Source organism: Telmatherina bonti, assembly GCF_933228915.1.
Source record: "Telmatherina bonti genome assembly, chromosome: 5".
Lineage (NCBI taxonomy): Eukaryota > Metazoa > Chordata > Actinopteri > Atheriniformes > Telmatherinidae > Telmatherina > Telmatherina bonti.
Window position 1 is genome coordinate 8,231,572 of NC_136623.1, and position 20,488 is coordinate 8,252,059.

General features: G+C 39.1%; 2 protein-coding genes across 4 annotated transcripts in view; both read right to left on the reverse strand.

Moving 5' to 3' along the window:
* otud7b (OTU deubiquitinase 7B) overlaps positions 1–11,569 on the reverse strand; it is a 52,888-nt gene extending 41,319 nt beyond the window's left edge. For both annotated transcript variants that reach the window (XM_079240693.1, XM_079240694.1), the window contains exon 1: positions 11,415–11,569. The gene's annotated coding sequence lies outside the window, so the exon portion shown is untranslated. The remainder of the gene's footprint in view (positions 1–11,414) is intronic.
* A 580-nt stretch (positions 11,570–12,149) lies between these two features.
* On the reverse strand, positions 12,150–19,742 carry rbm8a (RNA binding motif protein 8A). Of its 2 annotated transcripts, none has more exons than XM_079240382.1 (6): positions 19,674–19,742; positions 19,012–19,071; positions 18,838–18,915; positions 13,914–14,050; positions 12,961–13,097; positions 12,150–12,557 (listed from the first exon to the last, which is right to left on the reverse strand). In XM_079240382.1, exons 1-6 carry the CDS (start codon positions 19,732–19,734, stop codon positions 12,509–12,511), a joined length of 522 nt encoding a protein of 173 aa, XP_079096508.1. In that variant the 5' UTR covers positions 19,735–19,742; the 3' UTR covers positions 12,150–12,508. The 2 variants fall into 2 exon arrangements, with proteins under 2 accessions (XP_079096508.1, XP_079096507.1); XM_079240381.1 differs by having other exon boundaries at positions 19,668–19,742.
* Positions 19,743–20,488: the final 746 nt, after the last annotated feature.

Here is a 20,488-nt window from a genome sequence, read left to right on the forward strand (position 1 = left end):
TACTTCTTCCACACTGTACGGCAGAAAGCTTGTCTAAAGGCCCATTTCTGCTTCCTTATGTACATAAATGGAGACGTATATTTCCGATGTGGTTATACGTCTCTGTCCTCATACTTCTACGTGTCTTCTATGTTGTCATTGTTAAGTCAGTTCATCCACAAGTGGGCAGCACTGAGTTCACTGCTGTGTTGAGACATGGAAAACGGTTGGTAGTGGTAATACACCGCTAAAAAGACGTTTACAACCATCCAAAAACATAGGAAGAACTAAAAGATAAAAACTACAAAACGTTTTGTTGTTCTCAACCACTTCTGCATCTTCTTTGGGTGATTTTTATCTGGCGGTTTCTGCATCGGCTTCTTTTCTGGTTTGTTTCTTTCAACGGTTGTGTGTCAGCTACACAACTAAACACCGTCCGGTGTCATTGCTCTGTTTTCTGTGTACATTGATGGATAGCTACGCCGCTGACAACGGGCAAAGTTGCACACATAACCGAAGCAGGAGACGGACGAAACTTCAGCATAAATGGGCCTCAACGATGAGGGCTCACTGAAAAGCAAAGCTGTTTAGTTTTAATATAAAATCTCACCTTGCCTCATAAACTGTAATTTTTGTTTATGTTTGTGTGTTTTAATCAATCTCTGCACCCATTCTCAGGGAAAAATATGAGAAAATTCCACAGAGTACAGTAGGCCTGCGTGTCAGGATGCTTTGCAGACGGCACGGCTTCAAAGCAAGAAACAAGCAACTGGATGGTCACACTCCTTTAGGGAATTATAAACGTCTGACTCTCCATGTGGTCCAACTGTTCATGTGATAAGTTGAAAACAGGACATGGTTCTACACAATGTGCTGGTCAGTGGAAGACATGTGAGGGCTTCATTGTGGTTTCCTTCGGCTTAAAGTGGGCTCGTGCTGACATTCACTGGAGCAGAGTAACAACGGCGAAGACCAGCCGCCTGAATGGGCAGAATTAGCTTCAGAGCCTGAGAGCTGATGTCATGGAATAGCAGAGCATGGGACCAAGATGTCTGAATCTGCTGCTCTCTGAACGACAGCAGAGTCAGACATCTCGGTCATATAAATACGAAAGCTGTCATGGAAACCTTCCTGAGTGCTTGTTTACTTCTTTAAGTGCCGATTTCCTCACCACATTCTCCAACGTTCAGCTACTCCTCTGTTGCACATTTATGACAACTCAGAAACCAAATAACTCATCGGTTAATCAAGAAAGTCACTGCAAGACTGACAGAATCTTCCATGCATTGCCCTGCTACAGCTTTTCCTCCTCTGTCCACCAAGCTGGTTTCAGAGGTTCCTAATCTCTGCCTGGGGCACATCGCTGCAGTCAGACCCCGTAATCACCAATCAAGGAGGGCTAATTAACAGCCACATGAAGCAGACTCCTGTGGAGGGGGCTTTAGGGGATTGCAAGTGGCATTCCCACATTCCACACAGAGAGCACATTAACGTTAAACAGTATCAGTGTGACTGACGCCTGAAACGGCACAACGGCTACGTTTACATGGGAGTTTTAATTCCTGTTTAATTCCAAATAAGTTATTTCCGCTTTAAACTGATGAAAAATGACCATGTATACACTTGATTCCTAATGCAAATGTCTATTGGGAATTAGACATAATTCCGATGTAAGTGTCTGGTTTATTTGCATTTTAATTCCGAACTATTTAATTCCTCTGCCATGTAAACCTTCATTCTGCTCCAAGTTAATTCTGGTCGTTCTGAGCATGCTCGTTACCTTGTCCTGTCCCGATGACGCGCGTTGTTTTACCTCCCGTGTTCGGTGGTCTATCTTTCTTCTCCTTCTCAGTTGCTGCAGAAAGTGAAGTAGTATGCTCGTGTTGAGCTGCTACTTCACATTTATAATAAAAATAGCAGCGAAACTGGTTCTTATTATGTAGTTTTTACAAGTTACGACTGAAAAGACGAGAAGCAGGGAGCCAACTTGTTTATTTCCGGTATACGTCATATGTCACGTGCACCCTCTGTCCAATCAGAACCCTTCCCAACTCGCCGCTCTAAAGAGGAATTAAGCGAGGTCGTTTTTTTTATGTAAACGTTCATTCGGAATTATCTTCATGTACACTTGTACGAAAAAACATTAATTCCATGTCGGGCTGCACAATTCTGGATAGAATTAGAATTATAGGTTTTTTTTGCTTTTGTCACAATTTTTTTCCAAAATAAATATTTATTGCATGTTTTACCGGTACATCAACTTTGCAACTAGTCGCTTTTAACAAAAAAAAGTCACCAAGGGGATTTGGAAAGTCGCCAGATTTAGCGAGAAAGTTGGCAAGTTTTTTCCTTCCAGCCGGCATCTGCGTCACGTGGTGTAAGGATCCGCCGTTGTCATTTGTTGAGGGAGAAAGAAGGAGCGCTTGTTTTCATGCAGGTGGTGTCCCAGTTCGAAATGCAGTACATTCGTGGTCCTTTTTTTTTCTTTTTTTTTTTTTTAATCGTCATCATTTGAAAATGAGATCGTATACAAGTATGAATCGAGATAAGGATTTTTTAACGATTGATTGTGCAGCTCTAATTTCATGTAACCGTAGCCAGTGTCACTGATGCCTGAAACGGCACAATATGTAATGAGGGAAGCTGCTGTGAGGATGAAATCTGCGCTCGAAGAACTGAAAAGGGCATCGACTACAAAGTGTTGTCCTGCCTGAAGAACAACAGCACAGAGATAAGACATTGTTTCAGCTGGAGAACAGTGTGTGTGTGTGTGTGCGTGTGCTGGTTTCGGTATTCCAGGCGGCTGCCAAACTCAACTCCAGACTCCTCGTTTGGCCTCATCGGCCTCCTGATTGATTTTTAGCTTCTGTTCAATGAAAGCCTCTGCATCCATCTGAAAACTGCTGACATATCAGCCAAAAAACCATCAACAGTTGAAACAAAAACGACATTCATGAAATATTGTTGAATAAAAGCAACTAAAACGACACACAGTGACTTTCCACTGAGAACAATGCAGGTCAAAGGGGTTGGCAATGATGCCACAATATTCTTTTCTGCTTAGTATATAAACAACGTGCTCAAAGTCACATTTATACAAGGTGTGATGGCTACCGTTTTAATCTGCATGAAGCCTTGGGGAAGATGAGATATTTCTTACACACCAACGTGATGTTTGGCTGAGCTGTAGAATTAAACAACTTAGTTCCATCTCTGGAAAGCAAAGACTGCTACATGAGGAGCAGGAACTGCTTTAAAAACATTTTTAATGCTGGAAACAAAGAGAAATCTGACTTGTGAGTGCGCCGTTTCAAGTCAGCAGGAAGTGCAGTATTCCAGCTGGGGTGAAGTCAGCCTGCATGTGAAGCTAAACAAGCCCAGCAAGCTTTCGAGCCAGCAGCTATAGAAGCTGCCGGCCTCTGCAGGCTCATGTGAATCTCCATGTGCTGCAGGAAAGGTACTGCATGCAGCAGGGCGACCGTATGATGTCAACACGGGTGACGGGCTCGTCATTAGGGTCATGTGTGGGATTAATCCTGCTGTCCTGGATCAACAGGGCAAGGCTGGAGAGAACCACGTCACCTTGTCTGCACAGGAAGCGAACATGCAAAACAAACTTCCTGCCAAACACAACTCACTGAAAAATGTCTCATCCATCACGTAAATGTGTGCAGACTTTGATTAAAAGCGAGGAATTTTTCTACGTTTAAAAAGTACCTATAAAATCAATATGAACGCAGCTACCAGTTGTTTTCTGTCAAAACTCACCTCCAGTTTACAGTAACTAGCAACCTCTAGTTCTAGTTCTCTGCACCAGGGAGGGCCTCAGTGTTTTGTCTAGTACAAAAACGTTCAGATACCAATATGAAAGATATTAATATTATCTGGATTCTAGTCAGAGTGACTGAAACTCTGGTTAGTGATCTTACTGCACAGATTATGACTGGAGCTAATAGGAACTTATTACCAAACAGCATAAACAAACTCTCCAATGAAAACGCCGCAAAAAGTTGTCTGATGTCCGAAGTATAAACAGCTTCTTTACCCGTCAAGCCCATTTACATGCACGCCAAAAAACTGATCATGATTCAGTTTCTGGAGCTACCAGATTATTCAAGTTGTCATGCAGTCAGCATAATCTCATGGAAGTTATTGGATGATGACAAATTCGATTAACACACCTACTTCTTCCCAATAATTTGATGTCTTTTTTTTGCAAAAAACTGCATTGCTTCTTTACTTTAAAATGACAACAATGAAGTCAGGAGAAAAACAAGGGTGTGCAGCAGCGGGAAGTGGGAGTATAAATAAAGAAAATTATTCACATGTAAAGGGATGCATTCATCCACTTTTTGGGAGTTCAGATCTGATGCCGATATCTGAAACCTAAATATCTGCCAAATCTGTTTATGTGAACATTATTGTGACTATGGTTATATTGCTGTTATAACTGTGTAAGATTTCATCAGGTTGTAATAAATGACCCATGCTTTCTGAAGTTACCTCACCAATACAAATATAATAACATTACAAATCTAACAATTTCAACAAGTTTTATTTTGATTTGGAACATTTTACTTAAATACAACTATAAATGTGTGGTTTTAAAACAAAGATTTTGCTTTTAGTGGAACAAAAAAATGTCATATTTTAACATTCAAGGCATTTATTTCTTTTAAAACATGTCCGAAGCATGTCATCAAACACATCTGCGCTGGCTTGACTGGTGTGGTATCTGGTCTAGGATGTGGTATCGGAACACTTTTATTAATACCAAGTACGAGTACACACACACGGTATTTAGCTACATCCCTACATGTTATGTATTATTGAGCTTATTCACTTTCACATTAGCACAGTCATGTCATGCTTGAAGAAAACTAGAAGTTTGAGTACTACATGATTAACTGCGCACATAAGTCTGAAATGTACCAGAAAAATCCGAATGTAGCATTTCAGTAAACCATGTTGATGTTTCAGATCCAGTAATTACAATTATCTGATTACTCCAGTTTCTGTCTTTGGGGGTCAGAAAAAACAGGCTCAGTGGTAGTTACCTGATAATGAGAAACCAGGTTAACACATCTACATTTCTCCCCAGTAATTTGGTGACTCTGTGCTAACATGAAGTTATGTCATGACATGCGTATTCCAAAAGAAATCTGATGGCTAGGAAATCTGATCATAGCGTTTCAAAGTGCACCTAGCTGCATCAGATCCTAAAATTACAATTACCTGATTATTCCCAGTTATCTTATTTTTAGTTAGAAGCTGCTCAATATCCTTTAAAACAAATGTCTCTTTATTTCACTGCAAGTAAACCCCAAAACAACCCCACATAGCCAGCTAGCATTCACTATTACAGGGACCACATGGCTGACTAACACCAAAGCTATTCCTAAATGGCTGCACTCAACCTGTAGCTACACACACGCTGCTGACTAAACATAAACACATCCACACTGTATTTTCACCAAAAACCTTCACTATTCTCCTGTTAGTTTATTTCCAGACTAAAGAACTGGATAAAGACAAATCAGTACTTACTTTTATTATTGTAAAATGGTGGTTTTGACTGAATGTATTGACAATGCTGTTATTTCAGACTAGGGCTGGGCGATATGACCTTTTAGTAATATCCCGATATTTTTATGCCATGTCACGATATACGATATAGATCTCGATATTTACCTTAGCCTTGAATTAATGCTTTAGTGCATACAATCACATCAGTAAGATGATTTTGTGTCTCCATTAAAACATAACTGTTCATACTGCATTAGGATATGCTGATTTTAAACATTCATGCCAAAAGGATGAAATTGTAACGAAGCAAACTGATCAAAACCGTATTTATTGAACAGTTAAAGCAGTGGCAGAAACATGTCATTTTAAAACAAAATAAAGTGACTTTGCATGATGTAATAAATGCAATGTATGAAAATAGGTGCTCTAGGGGGTGACTCTTCCAATGATGAACTATTATAAGGCTTTGCTTTATGGATACATTTTTGAGTTGTCATGTATTTTTTTAATCGCAGAGTTTAGCGTAGAAATCAGTCTTATAATACAGGCAGAAGGTCCTCGTATCGTCTCCAATAAACGGCTTCAGCCAGTTTTTAATTCAGGGTTTGATTCCCACTCCTTTCTGTACTTTCTAGAGACATGATGAGCTAGATAAATATGCTTGTGTCACACACAGTGGATGAGGTGAGTAAGTGACAGAAGCTGTGAATGTAATCAAATAGAATTAATTATTTTGCGTGACATGAAAAATTTTGCAATTTACGTCCCACTCTGTAATCCAGAGCGGGATCAGTGGCGGATTTGGCTGTTCATTGTGACTGCAGGTGTCCTCTCTGCTCCTCTGACTGAGTGCTTTAGGACGGGGGGAGACTCTTGTTCGTTACAATAACTTTACAATATGCGCTTTAAAGTCAGTCACCAAAACACCAGGAAAGTTTCCAATAACTCCAGTAAAAGTCGCTAGATTTGTCGCTAGTCGCTTTTCACAAAAAAAGTCGCCAGATTTAGCGAGAAAGTCGCCAAGTGGGCAACAGTGGCTCCACGCTGCCTCTCATGACGTAGCACGTAGCTCACGTTATGTACGTAACGAGGTGCGCTTGCTTTAACTCTCTGTGCAAAGCGGTGCAGAGTTGTGGAGGAGGGAGGAAACCCCGCCCACATCTTGGGCATTATAGCAACAGAATGATGGTCTGGCTACTGTGTTGTTTTTTCCTGATTGAAATAAAAAAAAAAAAAAAGAAATGAAAAAAAGGTTTTATGCATTTATTTTGTTTTTAATCTACAAAAATCTGACATATCGAAGAATTGTGAGAATCGCAATTTAAATCTTATCGGCATCCAAAAAAATCTGAATCAAATCGGGACAAAAGCATATCATCATAGCCCTATTAAATGTGTTTTACTTAATTTTGCATTTTGGTGTCTACATATGTATTTGTATTTTGCATGTATACATAAAGGCACATATGTGTACATACTTTTAATTTTGCAATGCAATGTAAACTGTGTATACTTTCTTGTATTATGTAAAAGCCCAACTAGGGAGGGGTATTGAAATTAGCCTTGGCTAAAATGCTGCAGTATGTTCCATCATTCATGGAGCGTACTTGCCCCTATTAAATAAAACTAAAAACAGTTAAGCTACATTGATGAAGCTTCTTTCACTTATTATTACATAGCATGTTGTTCAGGTTGGAATATTATATTTCCTTACAGCTATCAGAGATGGATGGTCAAACATCTCATTATCTGGAAACAAATACAAGATATCCTGATACTGTTTTGACCTCAATTCCAAACAAACCTACCAAAAGAAAAGACAATTAATATTAACTGTAGCCTGTCCAATATATAGTTATTAAAATAGTACTAAACAAAAAGTCACGTCTAGCGCTGTGTGAGCAAATTAATCTGAATATCTTTGTATCTTCCGGCATTGTTTTACTGCACAGCGAGCTGCCGCTGAAACGCTGCAGTTTTTACTGGGACTGCATGCAAGGGAGGAAAATGTGAACAGCAGAGAGAAACTGATCCAGCAAGCTCTCGTTACAGCTTTTGTTATGGGAGTGGTGACTTGTGCTGAGTTACCGACTGGTAGCTGGTAACTGGTAACTCTTCCCAGCACTTCTGGTGAAAATGATGTGAATCTTTTAAAACCTCAATATTAACTGGATGCTGTTAAAAGTCAAACAGCCGCTGGCATCCAGGTACTCGCTTCAGCTTTAAGTCTCTCCACCATGACACAAATAGCCCTGCGTACTGGCCGGGTGCTGTGTCACAAGACTGGCTGGCAACCAGCTATGCTGGGGAGGGTGGAGCTCCATAGTTTTAAGGGTTGCTGTCTGGACACAGACCTCTCAGAGACAAGCCACTCATTGATGTCCTTTTCACGGTGGCAGCGTGGAGACTAATATTTTTCTTCACATATCACATCTGCCTCTGCCCAAATCATGATATTTACATAAAAATATACAGATTTTACGGATGGATGCAACTTTTTTGCCTTTATTTGTCCTTTCACTGCGAGACCCTGCTAGAGGGACTCTAGGCTGAGCTCATGCTTGCACAAAAAGCTCAACCTGTACACTTGACAGAAACATCATGCACTTGTCCTGCTAACCTCAAGAAGTACAAATCTACTTACTTATTAATCTGACCATGTTTTAGAGATCCTACGGGAATAGTTCCCGAGCCAAATGGGTCTGGCTGGTAACTGACACTGGATCCATGACATGGACACACACAGACCGTGAGCAGCTGTTTGGGGAACCCAGCGAGAGACTATTTTAAATTTTCATAAGCTAAAGCAGCGTGGTTATCTTATGAATTGCCAATTGAACAAGGTAGCTCCCAACACAAATCGGTCAAAACAGTTTGTTGGAGTTAAGATCGAATGGAAAGTAGGATCAGACTGGAGCGCTCCAGACATGTTAACTATAAACTGAAACTGGTATCAGTTTATTGCCACTGTAACCTGCTTCCTGTGTGTTTTAGTAGATAGTTTAAATAAAGCCCTGCCATTTATAGACTATGACGGATCTCTTTCACAGACTTTACACGCCTTTAATCGTTACTTCTTTGGAACTTCAATGGGCCCATCGTTTCCATCCCCTATGTCCTCTTTTTTATGGCATTTTCCACCGAAGCTGCCGTGAGCCGCTAACCTCCGCATATTTGTTGGAGGTAAGCGTGAACCGATGCAGGTTTCCGTATCGCTGAAAATTTACAGCCACAAATTTGCATTGAAATCAACAACCTTAACGTCGCGTCAAAAATCTAAACGCAGCAACTCAATATGAAAATGTTTTGCCTTTAGAGGCAGAGTGTGCAGCATTTTTAACAACCACTTGATTTGCACACTCATCGACTGAACCACATGACCATTTACAAACTGGTTCCCATTGTCTAGATATGAAACCATCAATACGGAGACGAGCATGTTAGGGATCCACAACATGCCCCACTTAAAAAACTTGCTGAAGGGGATGTCAGGCATCAAGAAAATACATTTTCTCACATGTTGAGAACTTGCCTAATGAAAGGTGACTGTGCAAGTTAAACACCCTGACAGACACAATCAGGGTGTGTGGGTAGGAAAGCTGTCATCTTCCAGCCAATGTTGCTTAAACTAATATAGTTCACGTTGTTAACACAGTGCATGAAAATGGTTTCTGTCTGCTGAAGTTCCAACATCAAGCCGCCTTACTGTCCCACATTTCACCATCATCCACTGGAAAGAGTGAGAAATGGCTGGGGAAGAAGGGAGTGGGTGCATTTCTTTTTCCTACTTGGCTTCTAAAGAAGTCATGAGAGGTTCATCCTTGCTTTTGCATGTGTTGTATTGCAGTGAAAACCCCATGTCCTACTTCTTGTGTTGATTGTCAGCCCCTGTATCTTAGTAAACAAATGAGTCAACAAGTACAAGATGTGAATAATTCAAGCCTAAGTGTAACTCGACACTGGTGATGTTGGAAATAACGCCCAAATAACTGGTTTTAAGGCAGTGGACCCAATGACCACCAATCCCTCACTGCTCTCATGCCATGGAGGTTTGCCATCAAACCACCTCAATCGATCAACTTTGCAATTTCACGCTAACTTAATGAATCGAATCATTGTGATTGGGTGTTGGGAAATACACGTGAGTGAGTGTAAACACTTACTCCTGGCAATTTCCTGCTAAGCTGGTGCTTTAAATAAATGTTACATCACACATGCACCTTAAATACAAAGCAGGCTTGTATGTTCTGTATCGTGACTAATGGCTCTTAAGACATATGATTAAATCTAGGCTAGATTTGAAGGTAAATGACGTTAAGTGTGGAAATAAACAGGTTATTAATGTTTTACACTGGTGCTTCATAAAGCCAGTGTTCAGGAGGATTCATATTGATTGTTTTTAAAGCCTTAAATGGTTCGGCTCCCTCATATTTGTCAGAGCAGTTACATCAACATGCTCCAGCCAGGACTCTTAGGTCCTCTTCTCAACTATTACTTAAGGTCCCATTGGTCAGATAAAAATCCAGGAGTGATAGAGCCTTTTCTGTTGCTGCTCCTATGATATGGAATAGCCTTCTCCTTCATATCAGAGGTGCTCAATCTGTCTCTGATTTTAAGTCTGTCCTTAAAACCCACTTCTTTGCACAGGCATTTGGTCATACCTGAGCTTTTTTATTTGTGTGTGTTTTAATTCTTTTGTTTTTTACTTTTATTTTAGATCAAGCTGAAAACCTTCCTTTCCCATGACTCTTATAGTTAGGATATGAGCATCTCCTGAGTTGGTGTCTGCATGTACGGGACCCAACTGTCCAGGTTATGCTCTTTGCTCTTATAGTTATGGGTAGTCTAGCCATCCATTACTTATGTAACAATGGGGATGTTACCTGAGAAGTACCTCACTCTATTTCTCTAATATATTAATGTATAAATATATGCCAATATTGCCGTCTCTAACTTATTCCCCTTTTTTCCGCAGGTCTTCCTGAATAAGTGCAGTTGTACATGTTGATCTGTCTTTCCTGTCCTCTCCACCTCAACCAGTCCAGGCAGATGGCTGCCCTCCCTGAGCCGGGTTCTGCCGGTGGTTTTCTTCCTGTTAAAGGGGAGTTTTTTCCTTCCCACTGTCGCCGCGTGCAGCTCAGGATGGGGGATTGGATCCAAGTCATGACTCGATGCAATCAGTTGGTTTCTATTATAGGATATGCATGAATTGGTTTGAAATGATGTGTATGTAAAGTGCCCTGTGACAACATTGTTGTGAAGTGGCGCTATACAAATAACGTTGAATTTTGTTTTGTGTCCAGATTTTATTCATTTTTTTAAAATGTGCATTGTTTAATTTGAAATTGTTTGTTGCTTTACTATTCAGCACTTTGGACAGCTGCTTTCTGTAGCTGCCCATAAAAATAAGCTTGATTAAAATCTAGGCTAGATTTGAAGGTAAATGGAGTTAAGTGTGGGAATACACAAGTTATCAATGTTTTACACTTGTGCCTCATAAAGCCAGCGATCAGGAGCCAAATCTGTCTGCAACTAATGCAAACATTTTGCAGCTCAGTGCCGGACTTGTTCTGTACATTTACCTCTGAGCCAGCTATGACTTACTCTTTGAAATAACAACAATACACTTGCTTACATAAACGCATTTGCAGCGTTCAGCAGATGCTGCTGCACCGTTCACCAACAACCACCCCCTTAACTTCATGTGCATGGATCAAAACACATCAGCATCCTTTACAACCCGCCTTGCATGTGCATGAAAGCTCATCTCAAAGACCCACGTGTTTTGTTTGTTCCAGTTAAAGACATCAAACGTGAACGTTTGGTTAGCAAGTGGCTACTTCATGCCTGGCTAATCAGAAGCTAACGCTAGCTAAGGCTAGCAGCCAGAGTATCATTTTACTGCTTACCTTTAACGGCCTCGGCGGTGTTGTCTTTTTCATCGTCCCGTTTTTAGTTTTCCTGCGAGTACCAACTTGGAAATTGCAAATACACTTCCGAATTGAATTGTTTCTAACTTTTTAACATATTCATGGATGAGACTAAGCGTGAAATCCCAAACCGGACCACCACCGACAAAGTAAATTCTCCACCACTTGCAACAACAACGTCTTTACGCCCGCCCCCGCCACTGAAGACAGCCAATCAGAATGCGGCCTTAATGAGAGCGACGTGGACGACAGCCAATGAGCGTGGTCGAGGATTTTGAGTGACGTTACCGAATAGAATAAACATCAAATGAAAGCAACAGACAGTAGAACCGTCGTTTGCGGATTGGCTGCATAAATAAAAGAGGTCCAGAGGTTTTGTCCGACTGGCCTATGACTGTGACACCGAGCAGTGACAGGTGCTTTCTGGTTAATAAAATAGCTGGGGCGTCATCATTGCCTGGGTGAGGTCATCACTGATGATGTAAACCAGGGGTGTCAAACTCCTGTCCCCCAGGGCCGGTATCCAGCAGGTTTCTGTTGTCTCCATGCTCCAACACACGTGACTGAAATCCATAAATATGTTGACAAGAAGCTGCTGGATCCATTTGATTGGAATCAGCTATGTTGGTAGAAGGAAACAACAAAAACCTGCTAGGAATGGAGTTTGACACCCCTACATCATGAGCAATGCTAAAAAACACAACAGGACACATAACCTTTTAAAAACTTTAATGTTCACCACGTTGCATTAAAAAAAGAAAACAGAACGAAACCCCTAAACACTCAAGAGTTAAATGCATATTACAATGAGTAAACGCAAACATCTGATGGAAGAAGACAAACCATAAAAATGTGGCCGACAAGTTGCTGCTGATAGAAACACAAAGCTTCAGGTTATCAGCACAGGCAAGTGACAACCTGCAAATGCTGTCTTCAAGCCAAATTATTCTCGTTTTGCCATCGCATACAGATGCAATACAACTACTTGGAAATATTTTACAAAAATTTCAGAAGAATCTTTTAACGTGCAGATGAGAAACGGCTTGTTGTGATGTGACAGACGCCACCTCCACTCAACGCCGCCTCCTGTCTGGACTTCTGCTGCGCCTCCGGCCCCCGGCTCTGTCGCAACACATTGCACAAGAAAATACAGTTACATCAGAAAATAATTTATGAAAATAAAATTATCACTAACAAGACCTTTTTAATATTTACACTGTCCACACTATAAACACCAGAAGCTACAGAAAGCAGCTGGGTCAGCATGGATTTTATAGATACTTTTTAAAGGTAGAAAACTTATCATGCTTCCGATATTCATTCTTATTGTGTATTTTTATTATTTATATTAAACAAAGATGTGATGAATTTTTGGGAAAATAGGAACACCTTTTTACCATTATGTGCATATTTGCGTGACATAAATGCAAAGGAAACCCAAATTTAACCAACCTCAGCAGCACAGTGCAGCACTTGTCAGCAGGTGCTTGCTATAAAAACACACAGATAAATATGTCAGCCTCACCTTCTCTTGCTCTTAGGAGGACCTCTGACGAAAGCCCAGTCTACGCTGATTGGCTGGCCCATCAGGTCCTGACCATTGAGCCCCTCCATGGCTGCCTGGGCCTCTTTGTAAGTCTCATACTCCACCAGTGCATAACCCTGAGAACACAACAGCATATGGATTATTACACATGTGACCATTTAAAATAAAAGTCTTCTTTTAAACTTGTGTGAAAACCATAAAAGTCTATTAATGATACAAAATGTCGCAATCAGAGTCAGAAAACTATCATACAGGCTTTAATAAACCTTCAGCTGAACTGTTGTGGCTATACCTCTGATCTGAGGAAACATTGGATAGAGAAACTGTTTAACATAGACCAATTTGTGTGTTATCTGTGTATCTATGTTTGATGATGATGTTCCTTTTATATATATGGACCATTGTGTCAGTATTAAAAAAAAAAAAAAAAAAAAAAAGATAAACTAACATTGCCAGTGAAAAAGAGACGCTCTCAATGCAGGATTTGAACAATGCTGCCACCTTGTGGCTGAAAAAGACATTACTGTGTATTTTAAAAGGGCCAACACACCTTTACTTTAGTAGAAGTATCTCACTGTATCTACAGCGGTATATCATACAGTTTGTTTTTTTTCCCCTTAAATATTCTCACTTGAAAAGTTCTTCCAATGAAAAAGGTTTCTGCTTCTTTAGTGGAAAAGAACTGATTATTCACATTAAAGTACATACTGTTGCTACAAAATTTGCCAGTATTAACCATCATGTCTATAACTACTTAAAAATGTGCAAATTTAATTTTCAAACAATTCTATACTAATCCTGTTGGGCCTAATCTGCTATTTTACACAAGACTTGAGCGGCTTCACCTCCATGTTGTGAGAGATAAAGTGTCTGGTGGACATGATGCATGAAGAAAGAGCAGGGCAAAACACAGACATGGTTATCTGCATCACCTTTAGGTAACCTGTTCGACGGTCGAGGTTGAGATGCAGGTTCTTGATTTCTCCAAACTCTGAAAACTTGTCGTGGATATCTTCTTCTGTGGCCTCTTCGTGCACGCCCGTCACAAACAGGATCCAGCCTTCAACAGCTGCAGAGGAGACAAGACTGGATCAAACATGGACTCTGACACAACTGGGCTCACATATGCTAAGGTGTCCAAGTCATAGTGGGGTACTGACAATTTAAATATTGACAATTAAACATTTCTTTTAGTCTAAATAATACTTGTGTGTCTGCAGGATCATGTAAAATGATATATTCAGTAGATTATTAAAGTGTTCAGCGAACACTGACTCCCATCTCTACGCTGTGAATTTCAGCTTCTTCCCAAGGTGAAGGAAAAATCTCAGAACTTCTTTTTTTTTTTTTTTTACTCCATTTACCACTGTGGGTTTAAATTCTGTTCTTATCCCTGAATTGCTTTTATTTCTCAAAGTTTTTCTACTGTGTCTCCATCTTACTGGATCTCTTTACTCGTCCCTGCTGCTACGCTGGCGACTGGCAGAACGCTGATGAATCACCCGTCTACCCGCTTCATTGTGTGTTTTGCTATGAAATGACAAATGTCGTCGTCGTTTCTACAAAAAGCAACCTTGAACCAGCAGTTCAGGTTCATGTAGTGTCATGACAATCCATGCAAGTGAAGCAGGACTCACACACACTTTTAACAATTATTTTTCTGCGTAAGTTTTACACTTTATCTGCCTGCGACCATCTCATCTGCAACATACTCTGGAACAGCTGCTTAAAGAAATAAAATCATGCCAATCAGTAGGAAAATTTAAACAAATGATAAAAGATGAGATAATTAAAAGTAATGAGGCCAATAGGGTTATTTTTTGAAAGAATTGTAAGTTGAATTCTATGATTTATTGTGTGTAATACGACTGTATACTGTTTAAGTGTCATTGTAATGGAATTTAATGTGTATTACTGTATTTTTCATGCTGTGACAATGTTACAGTGTCATTGATGAGGGGGTTTTGGACTAGGTAAGTGCCCAACTTTTTCCAAAACCTTTTTCGAACTTGAGAAGCTTATTTTATTTGTTGTTTGTTGTAACCAATATTTGTTCTTTAAAAGTCCTTTTTTTTAGTTAAAAGAAAAACAGCAACAACAAAAAAAAAACTAGTTTAAGACGTTACCAGAAAGAAAACTTTGACGTGTTCATCTGGATTTCTGTTACTGGAAAGCTATTTTTGTTTACAATACAGACATGATAAGGATCTGGGGTCGATAATATTGAAGTATGTTTAGTTATTTTATTAGAGCTGTTTTGTGAATGATTGGTAATGTTTTTTCTTTGGTTTTTATTAAGCTGTTGTATTTTATGTTTTGTTTGTATGTCTATATGTGATTGTGGGCATGCATGGTGTATAAAATTGTTTATATAAATTGCAATGTAATATTGAGGAGACCCCAGAAAGAATACTGATATTTCAGTGGCTAATGGGGATCTTAATAAATGAAATGAAAACTTCGGTGGACACTCCTTCAAGAGACAGTTTTCTAGTATATTCATTAGGTGTGGATGGTAGAAATGAACCATTTCAGTGGACATTAGTGAGTCCTCCATCCAACACACTGTCACTGAAGAATAAATACCAACACTGTAATAACCAAGTTTGTCTCTGTGATAAACAGGACAAATAAATATTTCCACAGGACAGATAAAATAGACTAAATAAGAAGCCAAATAAGATGGAAAATAAAAGCATCACTGTCCATAAATAAACGAAATTGGAGGATTAATCTTACAAATTCTCACAGAGTACAGAAAAGCCACAAATTGATGGTAAAATTATTGACTTGATTAAAAAGCAGAGCATGTGAAAATCAGACGAGGACATGTTATGATAAAACTACATGTGAAACGAAGCGGGAACCCAGCTGGACTGTGTCCATCAGGCATGAAGATGACTGACAGCCGGGTGTTGCACTGATCTGATGTTTTATAAACATCAGCAACTGCAGGCTTGTAACAAATGTTCTTAGAAACACATGAAGGAGCAGGATTTGGATGAATCTCAGGTATCTGATGGCAGTTTGGGTGTAAATACATGCAGCTGCTCAGGAAATGTTGCCTAGATGAGAAACTGAAACATCAGCGGCTCGTTTCTCCTCCATCCTCCTGACCCAGAAAACCGAACCTGACAAATGTCTCAGTTTCTAATAAAAAGTGTCTGGAGGAGGGAGGCTGCAGGCGGACCCATGTCTGAGGAGGACGAAGTCCTTCCTCATCAGGCTTTTCACTCCATACAGAGCAAGGCTACTCTGCATGTTCATATGAATGTCGTGCATAAAATTCATAAAAAGTAAATTCTTGTTTGTTTAAAATCACACAGAGACAATAATTCAAGTTAATATGAAGAAATGTGTGATTATTATGTTGGCTAAAGATGATGATGTGATGTTACAGTTGTGATTCCTTCACTGTGAACACAATGTGACAACTGAGAGCCGATATGTCACAGGAATTATCTCCAGAGTTGAAAATAAAAGTCCTTCTACGAACTGTGCATCCAGTTCATAGCAGAGATGTTTATACAGACTTGCAGCAACATAGAAGCAGATCTATGAAATCTTTAACGTTTATTTCAACCAGTCTATATAAAGTTTATTTAGCTCGTCTACCAGCCAATTTATGATGTGGATATGTACATAAATATCTGTGCAAATGTGCAGATTTCTGAGATATATTTATAAATATATAAATATATATGTCATTGCTTTGTGCCTGTGAGTGTATGTGCATATGTGTATGTATGTATATATGCAGATGTGTACGAGTATGTATGTTTCCATGTCTATATTTATTATTTTTTGCATTTAGTTATTTCTTCTCCATTAAAAAAAAGAAGAAAAAAAGAAAACTGAAATATTTAAGGTATTATTTTATCAACTGCAAGGAAGAAAAGATTATAATTGCAAAGGGGGGGCAGGAATACACAAGCATTGCTTCATCCTGCTCCTTTTCGAACTCAAGATTAATTGCCACTTTTTAAACCTGTTGATTAATTTGTGTTATTTTGTCTGAAATAAAGAAATATCTAATCTAAATCTAAATGAAGGATCAAACCAGAAGCTGTTTAATGACTTGTTAAACACGCAGGGAAGCAGGTTTTTATTGAGAACACCACTTCAGGCGTTGTGTTGCAGATCAATTAGTTCATTTTCAACGTCACAAAACATGCTTGGTACATGTATGAATGTTCGATGTTATTTCCGTCAGTTCCCAAAAATGAATTCTTTAAGATGATCAGGGTCTAATGAAATCAAATAGAGTACATGTAGTCGTCCAAAACGTTATATTTTATAGGAAAGACACATTACCCACACATGAAATTTAACAAGTGAAAAACTTTCCAAACTGCACTGGAGTCCAAAACACATTTCACTGTGGGGCCGACAAAATGCACAATTATTGTTATCTTTGTCTGCCATCAGTAGCAATTTTAGGCAAATAGTGGACTAGTTTTGGCTCTTTTAGAAAAGGTAGAAGTTCGGTTTCCACACAGCTGTGTACTGTGCTTTGATTCAGTGTTTTTCATATCATTTGCCTTCATAAAGTGCTTATGTTTTTTCTATACATAAAAAATGGGTGTGAAAAACAGGAAACAAAACAGAAATCCCAGCAATCACTGACTTCACGAAGTCGATGACAAAATAATACCGGAATTTCATGCTTTTTGGGGTTTTTTGGTGACTTTGTCAGAGACGTGGACTCAGGGTTCCAGTGAAAGGCAGCTTCTATTTTTTTTTTATTCTCCTCCATTATAATAGAAGCGTAGCAGACAAAACATGCACTCATTTTACTGAGACTGGTGCTAGAGCTCCCTCTGCTGGGCTGGAAGGTGAACTACTGACACACAGCTCCAGTCCCTGAGAGCCACAATCCTGCAGGTTTTCCATGTTTCCTTGCTCCAACATACCTCACTGTGATTAATGAGTCACTGTGCAGAACCTGATTGGCTGTTGGATTCATTTAATGCAAGTCTGGTGTGTTGGTGCAGGTAAACATAAAAAACCTGCAGGACAGCAGCCCTTGGGGAACCAACTTTGGACACCCCTGATACCCAGTCTAATCTGAAGCATTTACAGAAGAGCTACTCAATTCAGTCCTCCAGGGTCGCAGTCAAATCAAATCAAATCTTTATTAGTAGTAATCCATACTGCTGTTCAGGTTAATACAACAAAACAACATTAAAATCTTGAATAAAAGCAGTTCAATAGACAATATATGGTAAAACAAAGTCCTGTAGGTTTTTAATGCTTCCCTGCTCCAACACACTGGAACCAAATGAATGAGTCATTGCCCAGAATTTTATAGGCTGCTGGATCAAGTGTGTTGGAGCAGGGTAACAAGACCCTGTAGAACAGAATCGTGTAGTTCTGAAATGGAGTGTAATATTTATAAAATCATTTGTGAATCGTTTCCTTCAATTGAAAAGAAAAGAAATTGGATTTTAGTATTTTATCCACACAGATCTGAAGATATTCCATAATCCCCAGAAATACTCTTTAAGACAGACCAATAAAACAGGATACTGGTGCAAAACAAGCCTAAATATCCACCATTGCTTCTGTAAGACATGCAGCGTAGCCCTCAGACATGAAAAAAAAAAAATCAACTGGAGCGCCTTAAACTTCCTAGTTATATAACATGTGTTTCGTCTAACCTTGGAGTCATTTCAGAGGAAAAGTACTGGTTGCTGCCGTTGTTTTAAATACATTCTACTTCGGTAAAATATATTACGTAGCCATAAACAATAAGAAATGGAGCTAAGTGACCAAAATAGACTGGAGTCTGAGGTTCATACCACTGGCAAAGAAGTAGTTATAACTAATAAGTCCACTGAGAATGGCAGCACTTACATCTCTGTGGACCTGGCTCGTCCCCATCTTGTTCCACGGTATCGTAGTCCTCTTTGGTTCTGGACCTGGCTCCCTCATCTGAAATTCACCAAAAATAATAATCATAATAAGATCCCACCAGCATAAAGAGCTGAAAGATAAGAGCAGGATATTAAATCAACAGATTTTACTGACCTGACCCAAAGCCTCGTCCTTTCCTCTTCTTGGCTTTCTCCTTCAGCTTGTGGATGCTCTCTAAAGACAGAAAGATGAATTCAGAACCTGCAGATGTTGCTCAACTATGTCTATTAATGTTATATCCTTTTAAGCCATCAGACATTTAATTACTTAATGCATCCTATCAGCTTACCAAGAACCCAAGTGTATGTGTTATTACTGGTTCACATCCGACAAAGAATATTTTCATCACTAGAAACTTTTGTCTGCAACGATTAGCCGCTAGTTAGCTTAGCAAATTAGCATCCACGCGTCTAATACATGATTTTGCTTATTTTAAGTAGAAATGTTTATCTGTTGCACTAGATATAAACATTTATTTAAAATGTAAATATGAACCATTTGACATACATGGTTCATATAAAAAAAAAAAACAAAAAAAAAAAACGTCCTAAGTTGAACTAGCCAGTTTGGCTAACAGCGGCTAACATCCTGCAGTCTGAATGAACGGCGAGCTGTTAGCATTGTAGCATGTTAGCACCGCTCGGGCCTGCTACCACGCTTTCGCGCTTTTCTTGCTTTTTCTGTCGCGACTGCTGCGATGTTTACGTAAATATCTACAGAGAATTTACACACTGGAGTTCTGTAAGGCCTGGCATGAATAATAGTAATACCGTCACCATCCTCATCCATAGGAAAGTCTTCGCCTCCCGCTTCGTGAAGATCCAGTACGTCCGCCATGGTGTCTGTGTGCACGACTGGTTACGTCACGAACGTAACATCCGTGAATTGACGTTTGTGTGTGCACGACAATTTACGTAACATACGTAAATTGAGTTGGCGATTGACTGATTTGATTGGAGACGTAAACTTAATTTATGAGCCACATTGGTTTTGTTTTGTGTTGTTTTTTATAATAATAATAATAATAATAATAATAATAATAATAATAATAATAATAATAATAATAATAATAATAATAATAATTCCTAAAGTCAAATAAAAGTTTATTTGTATAGCACCTTTCATACAAGAAGCAGTTCCAAGTGCTTTACATATATTAAAACAACAGTAAAACAAACAGACACATCATCATTCAAACACACCCCCAATCCCATGTTTCCTGATAAAGCTTCCAAAATAGTCTTCTGTCTCTTTAACCGACAATGATAATGATAATAATAGTAAAAGAATAAACATAAAAGAGATAACTAAATGCTACTGGTCACAACATTGAGTCACGCCTAATTTCTTTTTTAGATTTTTTTTAATCCAACATATTTCAAATAAAGATATTAGCAAAATGAAAACTGAATATCCACTGTACTTAAAATAGCTGAGTTTTTCCACGGACAAAAATGGAAATATGAGACCTAAAAAAGAAAGAAATAGAGAGAGAGAGAGAGAGAGAGAGAGAGAGAGAAATAGCTACAACAGATTAACATTAACTGGAAATGATGTCCTAAAGGAAAAAGGAAAAATCTAGCAAAGACCT